Source organism: Rhopalosiphum maidis, chromosome 1 (assembly GCF_003676215.2).
Source record: "Rhopalosiphum maidis isolate BTI-1 chromosome 1, ASM367621v3, whole genome shotgun sequence".
Lineage (NCBI taxonomy): Eukaryota > Metazoa > Arthropoda > Insecta > Hemiptera > Aphididae > Rhopalosiphum > Rhopalosiphum maidis.
The window spans coordinates 32,103,728-32,120,020 of record NC_040877.1 but is presented as its reverse complement, the minus strand read 5'-3'; the positions used below and the strand labels follow the sequence as shown (position 1 = coordinate 32,120,020).

Sequence of the window (16,293 nt, the reverse complement as noted above, 5' to 3'; positions counted from 1 at the left end):
GGTAGCTTAAATATACTAAAAAAACTCGACTAATTTTGAAAAAAATTAAATTGTCTTAGACATATCACGGAAGTTTAAAGTACATTTGAAAATACATATATGTGCTATATCCAATCCGTCCATCTCGGTCAAAGAGGTACACCGATAACTATATTTTATATTTATTCAATTTGTACAGACGGAAAGGGAATAAAAAGCAAGTTGATTTATATAAAAAAAAATTTCGTATTATCATTCAAAAACTCCTGATCATGAACTATATATTCGAATTATAAACTCGGTAAATTGACATAACGTTCGTTTGTGATTTATCGACTATCAGTGTGGTTTAGATTTATGCCGGCAGCGCACATTATAACGTGTCATTATATAGTTCATTACACATCACAATTCGTCGTTATAATCGCGATCGCCGGGAAACGGGTCCCCATATACCACATAAATAATAATATAATAAAATTCCAAAGTCCAAGTATCATGGAATCTGCTCCAATGGTACAAGGTACATACGTATTATTATTACGTGTTACTTTTATTATTGTTATTACTTATTAATGGTTCGCGTTTTATTGGTATGCGACTGTCGCTTTATGTATGCTTAAGAAATACAACGTAAGTCGGTAGCGGAACATAAACGATCTAATATTATATACGTTTCTAACATAAAAAAAACACGCCTCACATAGAAAATATACAATAATAATAAATACAATTTTGTATAGGCGGTCGAACTCGTAGCGGTAGATCGGAGCAAGGACGATTGTAACGTACACATATATATATATATATGTATAATATAATAATACCCATTATATTCGTATATTCGTATGGGTATACCTTGTCCGGCGTGCGGGGGAGTAAGTATCCACCGTCGATCACACACGAACGGGTTATTATTATTTTAACGGTCCATCAGCTGTGCGCAACACTGCCATCGGCGCAGCATCACCGTAATCGTCAGATAGACCATCGGAGAACGCGATTTTTTTTTTTTTTTAAATTGTTCTACTCGCACACGCCATATGGAAAACAATGCAATCGTCGTCGTCGTCGGTGGCTGTGGCGGCGATGGAGGAAGAAGGGGTATACGGCCGCCACCACCGCCCGCCAAGCTTCCTGTTCCGGTCGGTTCGGCGCCGGTCGTGTTCGGTCGCCGTCGCAGTCGCCGCCGCTGCCGCCGCGCCGTCGCTACCACAGCTCGGCCCTCGGCGTTCACGTCAGACGCAATTCCGACACGGCGGCAGTCGTACGTTCCGCGATCACACGCACACACCGCGACATTTTTACCTCTTACACACTGAACACACCACCTTAACCACCACCATCACCATCACCTCCACCACCTCGATCACCACACGTATCCAAACCCTTACAGACACACCACACACACCGTCCCGAGTCCCATATTGTTTTTTACGATCGTTGTCATTTTCGCGCGTTTTACACCGATTAATAAGGAAAAAAAAAATAATAATTTCAACGTCAATCGGAGACTCGGTTTTATTTTTCTCTCTGGCCGTCGCGTGTGTGTATTCCCATTCTATAAATAATATATTATAAATACAATAATATAGTTAAACGACACAAATCGAAATATCGCCGCCGATACGACTGTGCACGGTCGACCGTCCTCGCCGCCCCTGCAGTAGTGACCTGCCGTCGTCACCGAGTCTGCAAACTACCGTCATCGTCGTCGTCGTCCGAAACCGAAACCGAAAACACGATACTGCCGATCAGCTGCTGCTGCAGAAACCGTGCCGCGCCACGGTAGTGACCACATGTTGGCGCTGGTAGTGGTCGTCGCGCAGCATTACACCCACCCGGTTGAATCGTGGAGGCCGTCGCCGTTGGAGGGTTGAAGAGGGCCCGAGGTGGTGCGTACAACGGACCGGAGGCCGCCGCCGCGACCCTCAAGAAGCTCAGACTGGACGCCGCCACAGCCGCCGCAGCCGCAGCCGCAGCCGCAGCGATGAACATGTCGCCAACTGGTCACACGCCACCGTTGCAAGTACAACAGCAGCAAGGACCCGGCAGCGTATCGGTTGACGGTCAGCAGTCCGTCGTCACAGGCATGTGCAACAGCATCGATTCCGTCGGGCCCGGCGAGGAAGAGGTAAACACAACAATATAATATACATATATAGTATTATGTTGCAACAATAATAATATTATTACTGTTATTATCGTCTGAAATAAACCCTTTCCCGATAGATTCGCGTAGTGATAAATATCTGCCAATATTAAACCTGATACCTGAAATGTGTATATCACGTCACACGCGTTAATCTTAATAAATTGTGTTAAGAATATATATGCCGGTTGGGTCGATTTAGGCGAGTAATTTAGCGACTCTTATTCAGTCGTATCATAGGTACGACGATATGATGGCTAAACCTAGATGATATAGCCGTGTAGCGTTATATAATAATAATTTTATCATCGTAACGACGATTCGGTAGACGTACGGGTCGAGGGCGTCTCCCCGTGTCCACCGTGAGAACGTTTTCTAATAATAATAATAATAATAATACTGTATTTTTCGACGGATGTGCGTCGTATAATCCTTTGCTCGGCCGTCCCGTCATGTATCCCCCCGCCGCCCATCCACCCGGGAGCCTAACATTTTATTATAATATATATATATATATATATATATATAGGTGTACTATGTACTATATGTGTATATAAGCGACACGCTCGTTATTTGTGTGTAAAACTTGCACACACACACAAACACACACACTACACTGTATGCGTACGTTACATAAAATATACGCTAGTGCACAAAAAAAAAAAAAACAATATGTTTGTTAGGGCTTGGCTCGCCGTCGTCGTCAAATGTGATAATTGCTCCGAACGAGGACACGATGAACGACTGCAGCAGCAGCGTGGTTTGTACATGTCGCGTGTTGTGTTACCTATATAACACTTATATGTTTAATATGTATGCCAAGTGCACTGCACCCTCCTCTCCACCACCGTTGATACCGTTACCTCTAACCCTATATCAATAGTCACTAGTTCTTATCACATCGCACCGGTCGAAATATCTTCATTTACTCCGGAAAACGGCGACAGCGCACAATACGATCGAGAATCGCGGATGTAAAATATCGTTGTTTTCGTACGTGCTCATACTTTAATCGTTTTATTTACTACTCAAAGTTTTTTTTTAATTTTATGAAGATTATATAATGTATTGTATAAGAGTGACACGAAGATTTTAAACGACTAGAGATGAAAAACGAGTCGGCAACGACGAAACCCTTGCATGGTCTCCAAAGTTTGGTTGACGTCATGCAACGTATGATCATACGGTTCGCCAGCATCATAATCACAGGCGAATGCTGTTAAAATCTCCAATGAACTGCATTTCTTGGTATTTTACTGGTATTAATGCACGTATACGCTGTATCTTAACGACTGAGAACACGCCTAATGACGCAACGGCCAAGTTATTACCGTCATATATTTTTGAGAAAATACTATTGCGCCGCTAAGTTTGAATATTGCTGTTCTCGAATACCACCCGTGGAAATTTATTATTTATTTTCGAAGAGATAACAAAATAATAATTTAAACCGTTTTCAAAAAGCATTTAACAGAGTTTATTAAATACGTCGAGTATAATACACACTTCACTATTCCTCGCTGATCTCAGGCAACGTTGACGGTTGTATTGCGTGAGTTTTCGCGCAGGTGTGCCACTCGTTTCTCCTAAGTTTCGGGTGAAAACGATTCCGTATGCAAATAATACTATCGGTCGGGCCTATGTTTTTTTTTTTAGGTTATATAGATTTCAGGTGTGGGTGTCGCGCACATAACGTCATCGTCGTTCGTCGTATTGTAGTCGTCGTCAGCGGCGGCACTACCGTGTACACAATATTACAATACTTGCAGGCTGCAGCTAACACGCGCGCGATCCCACCTCGGCGCTAATTACCAGTCGTTCACGGTCCGCCAGATACGCTGTTCAAATATACACACGCCCAGTGGTTGCCAAAACGCGATGCGTAAAACAAAACGACGGAGCGCTTGACAAAGTTTATGACGAGAACGGGAATAACGCGTAAAGAACGACGTAGTATAATATTCTCTTCTGCAGCGAAACGGTCGTAAAAATTACGTTTTAATATTATCGTTATTATCGGTTAGGTAGGTACCTATGTTATAATATTGTGTGCCACCGAAGTTTCGTAAGACGTGCACACGGGGAGTGCGGCAACATGTGTTCACCTGAGGGGCAGCTGCTGCTCCCCGTGAGAACAGCTGATCGCCGTCGGGGTGGTTGCCGACGACGGTGGCGGGTGAGCGCGTATCGTCTGTGACGGGATTTCGACGCGCGAGTGCGTGCGTTAACAAGACTCCCTCCAAAACAACAACAAAAAAATAATGTGTCCCGTCAAAAATATTGCGTTTCCGGTGACGACGTGATCTCAAAGCGATCGACGGCTACGGGTAAAAAAAAAAAAAAAAAATAAAACCTCCTTAAAAACAGTGCGTCCGTCGAGGGTTCGAGAAATTTATCATTATCGGATATATTCGAGTGCGTCTCTATATAACATGAACCGTGGGGAATACAGTACAGCGTATATAACACTATGTAATTTTATACACAATACCGATGATATTATGCAGTAGTATGCGATTATTTCACAGAATCCCGTCGTCACTAGTGCACGAGCAGTTGAAATATTGTACTCGACTTAAATATAATCCCGTCGGTGCACTGGTGGCTATAGGGGGAACACGGTCATCGTAGTATACTGCATAACTGGTTTCCGTAATAACCCTTCCAACCGGAATATTCCGAAATACCAACATGGGTCCCGCAATAATATCCCGTCTTCATTACAATATTGTGTGACTACCGCGGAGATCTCGTGACGCTACAGCCTTCGTCGTTATTTTAATGCGCGTTTATGTATACTATATAGTGTATACTATTATATTGATGCGCACCCTCGGATGCGACCGACTATTTTAGAAATCGGAGTGTTCCATACAACATTTCACTGAAGAAAAAAAATAATAAACGCGTCGGCGCGCGGAGACGACGCGGAATATTATTATTTATACATTATATGTATTACTGTATAGTCGGCGGCAGTCAGCTGCAGCAGCTGCCGTAGTTGTTCCTCGCGAGACAGAAGTTTATGTGTGAGTGCGTGTCTATGTGTGTATATATTTATATATATATAGGTACGTTTCGCCCGTTTTGGGTGACGCGCTCTGTATATGTAAGTATATATGCACCACCCTGTATATTATATTGTACTCCGACGGCCCGCGTGTTACATGTACATACCAAACGTAGGGTGATCTGGTTTTGAAATGGGATCTTTTTATTTTTTTATTTTACATTTGAGCGATTTTGACACTGCTGGCGATGAAAACGTCGTTCGCGTATTATATCATATACTGTACTCGCGCCGTGCAGTGATGATCGTCTTTGAAATCACCACGACAATTTGATGATAAAGCCGCGCGTGTTTAACGGCGTTACGACGACGACATGATCGCGTGTGATAATAATGTTATATCACATAATATTTGTGTAGTTTGCCGGAATATTTTTTTCTTGTGTCTCACGAGTATACATTATAAAGTATATATGTATATATATATATATATATATATAGAAGATTATGATATAAAAACTTTAACTGCGTCGGCGGGCGCCAGTCGACGCATAATTCAACGTTCTCTCAACGACCAGCTCTGCCGTTCTCAAGCCACTCGAGACGACGTCTATAATATACATACACACACACACACATCGAGTCTCGCCCCTCGTTATGACCAAGAGTACTGCACACGGCTTTTATCACAACACCAGCAACCTCCTCCCCTCCACCCATCTAGTCACTGACAACAAAATTGTACGAAAGAAACGAGAAATGTCCCCTTTCGCGCACCCCGAACTCGATAGCGGGCGCTAATTACGCTGGGCGGCTGTCAGAGAGTGGATACGTGATATTTACGCAAAAATAAAGACCGCAACACAACCGTACTATAAAGTATACGCTCTATCAACGCTGTCGCTGGTGTATATTATACGAAAAAAATTTACGTTTTTCGAAGTTTCACTTAGGTCTACCGAATAAAATGTTCGTCACCACAAAACTCGTAAACTCTTCTGCGCGTGCAGTTATCGAATCGTATGAATCCCTCGGCTGCGACGGCGGGCATATGGCAAGCGAGGCTCGCGTGCTAGCGTTCACCGTATGCCGTTTCCGTCCGGAGGGATAGTTATAGCCAACAATGACGCCACTGCTATTGCCACTGCTGTCGTAGACATTATTCCGACGAACTCGATCTTTTTTATTATGCATGTTCTCCGAGACGGTAATACAGTACCTATAGCAGTTAATTCATCGACGACGACGACGACAACAAATTTTATATAATTACAAACACGTCATCATATTATTTCCGATAAAAACAAATACGCATACGAATAAAAAATTAATAAATGTCATTATAACGGTATCTACATATATATACATTATGCGCACGCGATATGTACAGACGCTGCACATAATATACTTATACACAATTTTATATGTACGCTTGTATTTTATGTACCGCCGACCGACCGTATCTGGTCAAGCTCTGAAAACCAGTTTAAGCACGAGCCGAATCTTCAATTGAACAACGTCGTACGTTGATGACGATGATGATTATTATGATGGTGACGATGATAGGCAACGTGTTCACATCGCGAAGTTCCTGTGCAGCCGCTCAGCCACCGCCACCGTCGACTTATGTCCAATAACATAATATTTTATTATTATACAAATCTCGTATTTCCGGTGCATCGCGATCGCACTAAACAATACAGCCGTTGTTCCTAAAAGCTACATAATAACATTAAGCACATTTCATATACTAAGTTGTGATATATACAATAAGTAAACAATCTATATATATATATCACATGTTGAAATACTATAAATCGTATAAATTATATTACCTGTATGTATAAGGTATCAAGTCGATCAATACCGCGGTAATAACATTAAAAGCTTGTAAAAAATGCATTATTTTTATTTTTTTATTTTTTTATTTTTTTTGTTACCTCTATACACTATACAATTAGATATCCATCTGTATATCTACCGTTTCAGTGCGGCTCGTATATTTTAAAAATATCCATATCATTTGTAGATAATATGATAATATGTAGATTGACTTTTTCAATTAAACTAAGTACGGCCGTAGGTTATTATACCTATAGGATATTAGGTTTACGTGATGCACGTTATGTGTGCTGACTTACAAATTATTCGAACCGATTACGGATACAATAATGTATAGCAGAGTGCCAGCGTACAATTTAATGAATTTGCATTCATTTAAAATATCGGTTTCGTATTATTATACATGTCCAATTAGCTACCTAACAGTAAGATTCTATAAAAACGGATGGATCTTAACGGCAACTGTTCTTGTAAAATATATTTTTTTCTCGTTCCGTGTGACCGTTTGCGTGCAGTGTATTCGCGATAATTTGTGTAAATTAATATTGACGCTTATACCTCGCATTTATTTATGCATGAATTTTATGATTTTCATGAATATACTCTGTTTAACGAGATGAATAATAAAATATTATATTATAATATAATGATATAGCAATTAATATTCTCCGCAAACGTTTTTTTAGAGCGCCAGTTTTATTTTTGTCGGAACACTACGAGTATTGTATCGATTTTTGGTATTTAATTTTAATCAAGCATAACGACACTTTACATTGTATGCGCCATAATATTTTTAATGTTTATATAAAAAAAAAATGTTATAACATGCATAACTTTCAAAATATTTTCATCCCAAAACACCGTTACTCCGAAATGATTTTCATCGGTGTCGTAATATGTCATTTCGTGTATCATAATATATTTACTACCATTTTTATAATTTAATACAAACCATAAAATAATTCATTATGATTTATTACTAAAATCGTAGTTGTATTTGTGATGTTATAATTCAAATCTGTCATTATATTAGTTGTACGTACTATATAAAAAGGTTATGCATATATAGGGCAAAATAAAACGTACGACAGTAGCACACTACTTCAAATGGAAAATAAAAACACGAAAATTAATTATAATATCTACGAAGTAATCAAGTTATTACAATCAGCTGCTAGCATTTAAGGGGTTTTAATTTAATATTATAAATCTTAAACACTACATATTCAGATGAAAATTAAAATGACATAGCACAACACACAATTAATATATTAATTAATACTATATTTTCCTAATATATACATTAAGAGAAATATTGTGTTTATAACCAGCGGTGTTCCCATTAATTTTTTTGAGAGTATACTATATCATCTAAAATAAACATTTAATTCAATAAGAATAGTTTTCTTATGATCTATAGGAGTAAAGCCGGTAAAGAGCGTGTCAATAATATATGGAAAAAAATTGAGATTGAGAGCATACGCCGTATACCCATAATATTGAAAAAAAATCTTTAGAGTATACGGCGTATATGTAGTATACCCTATGGGAACACCCCTGTTTATAACTGTGTGTTTTACATAGTAATTTTAAACAAATAGTACTCAAACATCTGGATTAAATATTTCTCTGCATACCAAATAATATAATATATGTATACACCAAACATAATATTGTCTAAAAGAATTTACAAATCGACCAAATATATTATGTAGTATAGGTACTTGTACTATTAATTGTATTAAATAATACTTCTAAATCTACTCCCAGTGGTAGATTTAAAATTTAAAAGGTGGTCGACAAAACCATGAGAGGGACCTCGTATAAAACTTATCCGTGAGTCATAATAATATATCCCCACCTTTTTAACGAAACATTTCGCAGTAATTTAAGTGGGCCCAGAACATAATATAAGCAAGTGCCTTGTCAGCATTTTGCCAACTAAACGACGTTAAATCTGCCTCTGTCAACTCTATATTGAGAATAAATCCAAACTTAACTTTAAAATTTGCATATTTTTTATTCACGTGATACGATTAAAAAAAATCCCAATTTAAATAGTATGAATTTTTTGAAACTAAATTAAACACATTGTATTTTAAGGAAAATTATTATATACAAATATTAATAAATTATTATGAGTTTTAAAACAATACATCATTTATAAATTATAATTACTAAGAACGACTTGGCCAACAAAAACAATGCATCCATAATAGATAAATAAATTGTTTAAAACTTTGAATTTGGGACGATGACTGATTTGAACGCCAACAATATTTTATAAATTTATTTTTATAATATTACGTATTATAGGATTTATATATCTATACACAACACTATTATATTTATGCGCATATTATTTTCTAGGCGTGAAAAATATTGGATGTAACCAAAAACACACGCTGAGTTTTACGTTCAATCTAAAAAAACTGTGTGTACAATAATTATATTTCATCGAATAAACATTAATCTTTTTATGTAAATATAGTGTTTGCGGTGTTTTATAAACGCTCGGTGGCACTGCAGTGCATATAGTTTATATCGTATGAAAATTCATAATCGTTTTATTTATATTTTAACTAATACACCATTTAGGCCTTCTATACATAATTCCACAATAACAGTATAGTGTATAGAATATATGGTAAATAAAAGGAACAGCACTGGCGTCTATAAACAAAACGTGACCGGAGTGATGCCACTGACGAGTGTACACCTCTGCACGACGTGTGGGCATATTATTATTCAACGTTTGGGCGTGCACATGTATATTACTATCATCTAAGCCCCAAAGCTCTCGGTCATCTATACACCTACGACAGTATAGATTTTATTTTTTTTTGGTTTTTGATTATTATTATATTGTTATTTTATTTTAATGCGATTTTCCTACGACAAACACCATCGCATGTTTGCTTTTATTTTTGTTTTCTTTGTTCATGTTTATATATTCTATTGAGAACTAACACTTTAAGTGGTGCATTTTTTACATAGACGCATTCAAATTCGACTATTTTTGAAAAAAATACAATTTGGACGTAAACACTTTTAAAAAGAACTGATTTTTGATCAGGAAATTCACTAGGATATGAAATATTAAACGTTTTATTACCTACATTATCACGTCATAAAATATATTGATATGGTTTAATAGTTATAATTATGTACTAAAACGGTCATTCGTAAGATAAAAAAAAGACAAAAATTATTAAAATATTCTCCTTGTTACTTAAAATTGGAAATAATAATGATAATAATAATAATAATAATAGTAATACTAATATCCCTCGATGAAACTTTCTACCAATTTCTGATTGTGGCTTATTTTTGTTATTTTCAAACGAGTTGTTACAATTTTAAGATTTAAAAATCTTTAGGTATTGTACGTTAATAGTTGCAATGAAAACAAGAATATCTATAGAATACGATTAAAATATTTTTATTTCCCGTTTTTTAAAAAAAAATTTTTTTAAGGAATCAAATCAAAAATGAAAATGCTTTGACTTTTACTTTCGTCCCCTGCAAACCAACGATCACGCAGTAGTATAACCAAACGTATATGCATACGCACAGCCACTATTGTGATATTCACGCGAATCTGTACACTTAAAATAATATAATATATTCCCTGCACTACAAACGTCGCCGTTGCAATCGGTCAAATATACCGTGGCTGGTACCGAGCTGCGTTTATTTTTTCTATATATATTTTTTTTATTACTATTATTTATTCAGTTTGCCCACGCGGTCCATTAATATCACTTAAACGGTTTTGATATTTTGCGCGACCGATTCCCAGGGCGGCCTCAGCGCATCGACCGACAGGATGGCATTCAATATATATATATATAACATTAGATATATTATATAACAATATATATTATATTCCGTTTCACACATATTATGATGATATCAAATGTATAATATGTGATAGAAAGAGCGGTACCTATGTTCAGACTCTCGAATGCCCTACGTCCAAAATCCCAAAAGGGACTTCCGGGGTATTTTTACTATATCTAGACCGATCAATACTTTGTGCTCGAAAATACAAACGCGTAAGTCCTGCGTATACGTATGCGCATGTATGTGCGCAAGCGAGTTTACCGTGTCGAAAAACATGAATCCGTCTGCGACGTGAATAAACATAAGTGTGTAATAATATGTATATGTATATATATATATATAAGTATAAAGGAAAAGGGCACGCGAGGATGAGACTTAACGTCTTTGCCGTTGTCGGGAAGACACAGTCTCGCGATTATAACGCAATACAGGTAAACGGATACTCGTGTGTTCGCGTTTTCGGACCCGCCGTACCGAAACGGATAATAACACGGTGCACACACACACTCACACGCTCGTATAACATATATATATATATATAGCGAACCCATAATCCGGTATCCGTTTGCGCATTTATACCACGTATCGAGAAACTTTTTTTTTTACTCTCCTCTTCGCCACACACCACCGCCGAAGACTCGTTTTATGTATTACATATACGCGTTCTATTTGTATGTTTTTTGCTCGCGACGAAGACATTTCGCCGACTCCGACACTAAAAGGATGGAATTCGGCGGATTTAACAATGTATAAGTATATACTGTATACATATATATAGGTACGTGAGTTGTAACTGCACTTACATTATAATAATAATATTATACGACGTGGTACGCGGCGTGTACGCGCGGTGCGACGGACGTGTCCCACCGCCAACACCAAGTCCAACGAAATCCTAGGTTCGTTGTTCAGAGCTCAATTTCGAATATCGTCGTAAATGGCTGCGAATCGATCGCGCAACAATAGCATTATATATATATATATGTAATAGTACGCACCCTCGAAAAGGCTACATAGCTGCAGCATCCGTCCGTGTGTACCCAACCAATGTAATCGAGAATAATTCCAGACGTCAGTGGCGACGGTGATATTAAGTGCACGTGCGAAATTATATTTTCAGATGGGAAAATTATATTTGTCGTCGCGTCGAGCCCATCAATGCATGGGGCGCGGTGGATACTCGCAATATTGTTGTTGTTATTATTATTATTATTATTATTATCATCATCATCATCATCAACATCATTATCGTTATCGTCGTCTATACATTTGATTGTGAATATTCCGTTGGAAATTGACCATTATACATACTTCAGAGTATTTGAACGACTCGGGATCATTTCGTGAGACATTAAGAACTCACATTTCGACGTACATACAGAAACCAAACACGTCTAAACATGCCAATAGCGTTGCCATGAATATTATGTATCGGGAGTCGGGACGCAGCCGCCGAGGTCTGTGTCCTGTGAATAATAATTTTCATTACGTTATCCGTAGCGGCGTCGTAGACTATTTGGGGAGTATGACGATCAAATCGATTTTAATTTTAAATGTTTTTTTAACGGCAGCACGTGAAATAATAATAACAATAAATTCGTTAGTCTTCCGAGTGCCGTTGTTACAACCATGATATTATATTATTATTCTTTAGGATCTCTCGAAAGAATCCAAGTGGGGCAATGCGTGGCGTAATGCAAAACAACCATTACGCGACGTTGTTTGAATTTCACGAGATACGGTTGATTAAAAGCGTTTACGACGGATCGTCATCGTTCGAAATTAGCCCACCGCGCAGATGCTGGTCGCGGTGTACGATATTATGTGTATATATGTTTATGTACAGGATGATTTTTTAACAGAAGACACTACCTAATTATATCAAGAACTGTTAATATTTTTGAAAAAAATTGTTTTTACATATTGACAACCTATCATCTTTAAAGTTGTTTACTCTTTTGTTCAAAAAAGTAAATTATTTTTTATTCTAAAAAAAACATTTTTTGGAGTTTTTGATACGTACAGTCTAATTTTTAAACGAGTGTATAGTTTAAATTTAAAGTTTAGATAATTGGAGTTAGTAATACACAGACATTTTGTGGAGTTTTACTCGCTCAAAATGTTATTTTAAATTTAAAAATTATAACGATAAAAATATATTAAATATATATATATATATATTTTATAAAAATATATTTTGTAATTGCTTAATATTATTATATAAAAAAGAAGTATTTTCAAAAACCTTATAAGTTTTCGACATATTAGGTGTCTTACGTAAAAAGAATCACACTGTATATGAGATGCGTTCGCCTACAACATATACAATATAATACTCTATTGCGCGGCATATCATAAGACGTATTATATTTTCTCGTGTCAGTTCTTTCCTCCTAGGCTCTGTGTATAATATATATACATACATACACGCGTATATATTACGTTATACATCAGCTCCTCTTGACAAACAGTAAAGTCAACACACAGTTATATCTACTATGCGTACAAATATATCCATATCAAACAATGTTATGTATATACTATTATGTCGGTGGTCTAGATGGAATAGTATAATATAATATGTGTACGGGACAATGAGTAATTATATTATCAGTCGATATAATAGTAATAATAATATACTGTATACTATACGATATTATGTATCGACTGAGGCGCGATGATTACAACGACGACGTTGATACGTTCGACGGGAATACCTTTAAAATACCTAGGTATAATATAATAATACTATTATATATGAACGCTGCATTGGAGATTACGAATTTCCCAGAGTCTCGAATGAAGGATTAGAATGACATTATTAATTTATTACTATCATCGTGAATAATATATGACGACTGACTGCGGCTATTATAGTGACGAGCTTAATGTTGCAACGTTAAAGTATGCAATTGACGCTATGAACAATATTATAATATAATTATTTTATACAATTTAAACCTCGACACGCCCGAGAATTGTTGGCATATTATAATAATATTGGAACTTACCCATCGCATATAAAATATATACGGGTGATAAAATGAAGTCACTAAGTCATCATAAGTGTATATTGACGTTGGTATAAGTATAACAACAGAATACGGTGTAAAATTAATAACGATTCTCTACAACAGACTCGCGTTCGATACACATGTGTATTGCATATATGTAAATGTAACCCTCGTCCCATGTTTATATTGATGCGTAGGTACTTCATAATATTGATCAACAAAAATAATTATTAACATTACCACTTTAGCAGATTGACAGCTGTTCAAAACACGTAGTTTTCTGATTTTTGTGTTGTTTTTTTTATTCGTTGATTCTTTTCCAGACCAGTGATAAAAATCCGACTCCGACAGCGCAGTGAAAGTGCTAAATGCATGTTATAATAATAATTATGTATATAATATATTAATATTCCCCCGAGTCGGTGCTAATACCGTATACTGTCGTCGACCTCTCACGAGAACAACGCGCGCGCGTTGTATAATATTTTAAGAGGTATATTATTTTTCATCTAAATACGCGATACATTAGAAAAGGATAAAACGTAAGTACCTGCGGCGCATCGCGTATCATTTGAAAAAAAAAAAAAACTCTCAACGAGCAATTCAAAACGAGATTACTTACGAATAATTTAAGTTCTTATTCGGTACGTAAAAGAAAATAATGTATTTCGCAAAAAATAAAACACTAAGAGAACAGAGTAGTGTTAAAGATTTTACGCGCATTGTAGAGGTGGGTTCAGAACACTATGCGCCATCTATTGTTTCCATTTTTTTTTACGTAACACACATATATATATAAATTTACATTCTTCCTGTTCAGAGATGAGTGGTATAAAACAGTATATAGGTCGCATTTACAAAGATTATAACAACTATCCGATAATTTAAAACTTTACAGGCGTGTTTTTTTATATATGTAAGCGGTATACTTTTTTTCGTTCAGCCGAGGAGGTCATCGTTGACGAATTATACTTCCGAGATCGGCCACTGTGAAAGAATTAAACGTAAAGCGTCTCTCAGCCATTTTCATTTTATCCCCATATGTAGGAGGGTCAACAGGATGTGAGAATTTGAGGGATTTATGAAGCGTGTCGATAGTTTGAAATGACATAATATATTACAGCTGTCCGTAGCGAGTACACTCGGCGAACTTCCCCGATGGTAGGAATGTTTGAGAATAACTAGAGCCCAGAGGTATCCTATACACTGCCTATTGCGTTACAATTATAGACTTGGATTTATACGTTCAGATATAATTGTTTAAAACCACGATGTTGCGTGCACACAAACGCGGGTGAATGGAAAGCGGATAATAGACTGTTGCGGCGTACGACAAATATGCGTCGTGTGAACTTTTTTTTACAACCGTGATTCGGTTTTTTCGGAAAGCTGATTTGGCGCAAGCATTTCGAAAAGCTACTGTCTGTGGGTAAAACGCGCGCGCCGTTTATCGATCCACCGCCGCCGCGCCTTCACTGCGCTACGACTGTACTTGGACCGTGTACTATGTACGACGAAATTTAACAGCGGCAGGCGGCGGTGTTCTGTGCGTGTGCGGTTACGGGCGCGCTGCGGCCAATTACGAAAAATAAATATTGAAATTTATTCCTACGCCGCCGCCGCGAGGGCTAGCCGAAAAGGCGAACGCCTCTCCGGCCGTATATCAAAATAATAATAATAAAATATCGTAAACTGTATCGTATAAATTGTATATACATAAATATAATATACATATATGGTTTATCCGTGCTTTCGCACAATCGCACTACTATATATATATATATATATATACACACATATGAATGTATACATACACTCATATATTATATATTATGATTTACATTTATGTTGTTGCTCACGTACAACCCAAAAAATCAAGCGCCCCTAACGATGCTATGTGGGCAAATCGTCGAAATATATAACGCACTTGTATATATATATATAAATGGGACGCTCGCAGAGATCTGTGTGTCGTATATCTCGCAGTGAACCGCACGAGATATTTGGTCGTCGCACGTCAATCATGTTTGAACGTCAGTTTTTTTCGTCACTCGATATTGTACATAATGCATTATTCATATTACTACCTATACATTATGATCGATACGATAGTATAAAATAGTACAGTGACGGCGGTTTGTATTGTTTTTGTCTGTACGATATTAATGTAGGTAGATACCTCGTGATTCGTAGTAATTATATATTATATATATTTGTAAAACTCTCGATTTCTCTCCATATCTTTTGATGTCGGGCCTTTTTAGCATTTTTATTTTCTCACGCAATTAAAACTAACGCTTTGTCCGATCTTTCATTAGGTTATTGTATTATAGTTAAATACGTGATTCCCATTATCGAGTTAATGGTTCTAAATCGTATTGACACACTGCACTCGACGTGAAAACACCACGTGTACGGTATGTAATATTATACATTGTTCGTGACGTTTC

General features: G+C 36.9%; 1 protein-coding gene across 4 annotated transcripts in view; it reads left to right on the top strand.

Moving 5' to 3' along the window:
• Nucleotides 1-1,210: 1,210 nt before the first annotated feature.
• Nucleotides 1,211-16,293, top strand: part of LOC113559238 (protein couch potato) — a 56,218-nt gene continuing 41,135 nt past the window's right edge. For all 4 annotated transcript variants that reach the window (XR_003405920.1, XM_026964906.1, XM_026964910.1 and 1 more), the window contains exon 1: nucleotides 1,211-2,113. Coding sequence is in view for 3 of the 4 variants with exons in the window: in XM_026964906.1 (XP_026820707.1) it covers nucleotides 1,970-2,113 (144 nt within the window). In the remaining variant the exon portion in view is untranslated. The remainder of the gene's footprint in view (nucleotides 2,114-16,293) is intronic.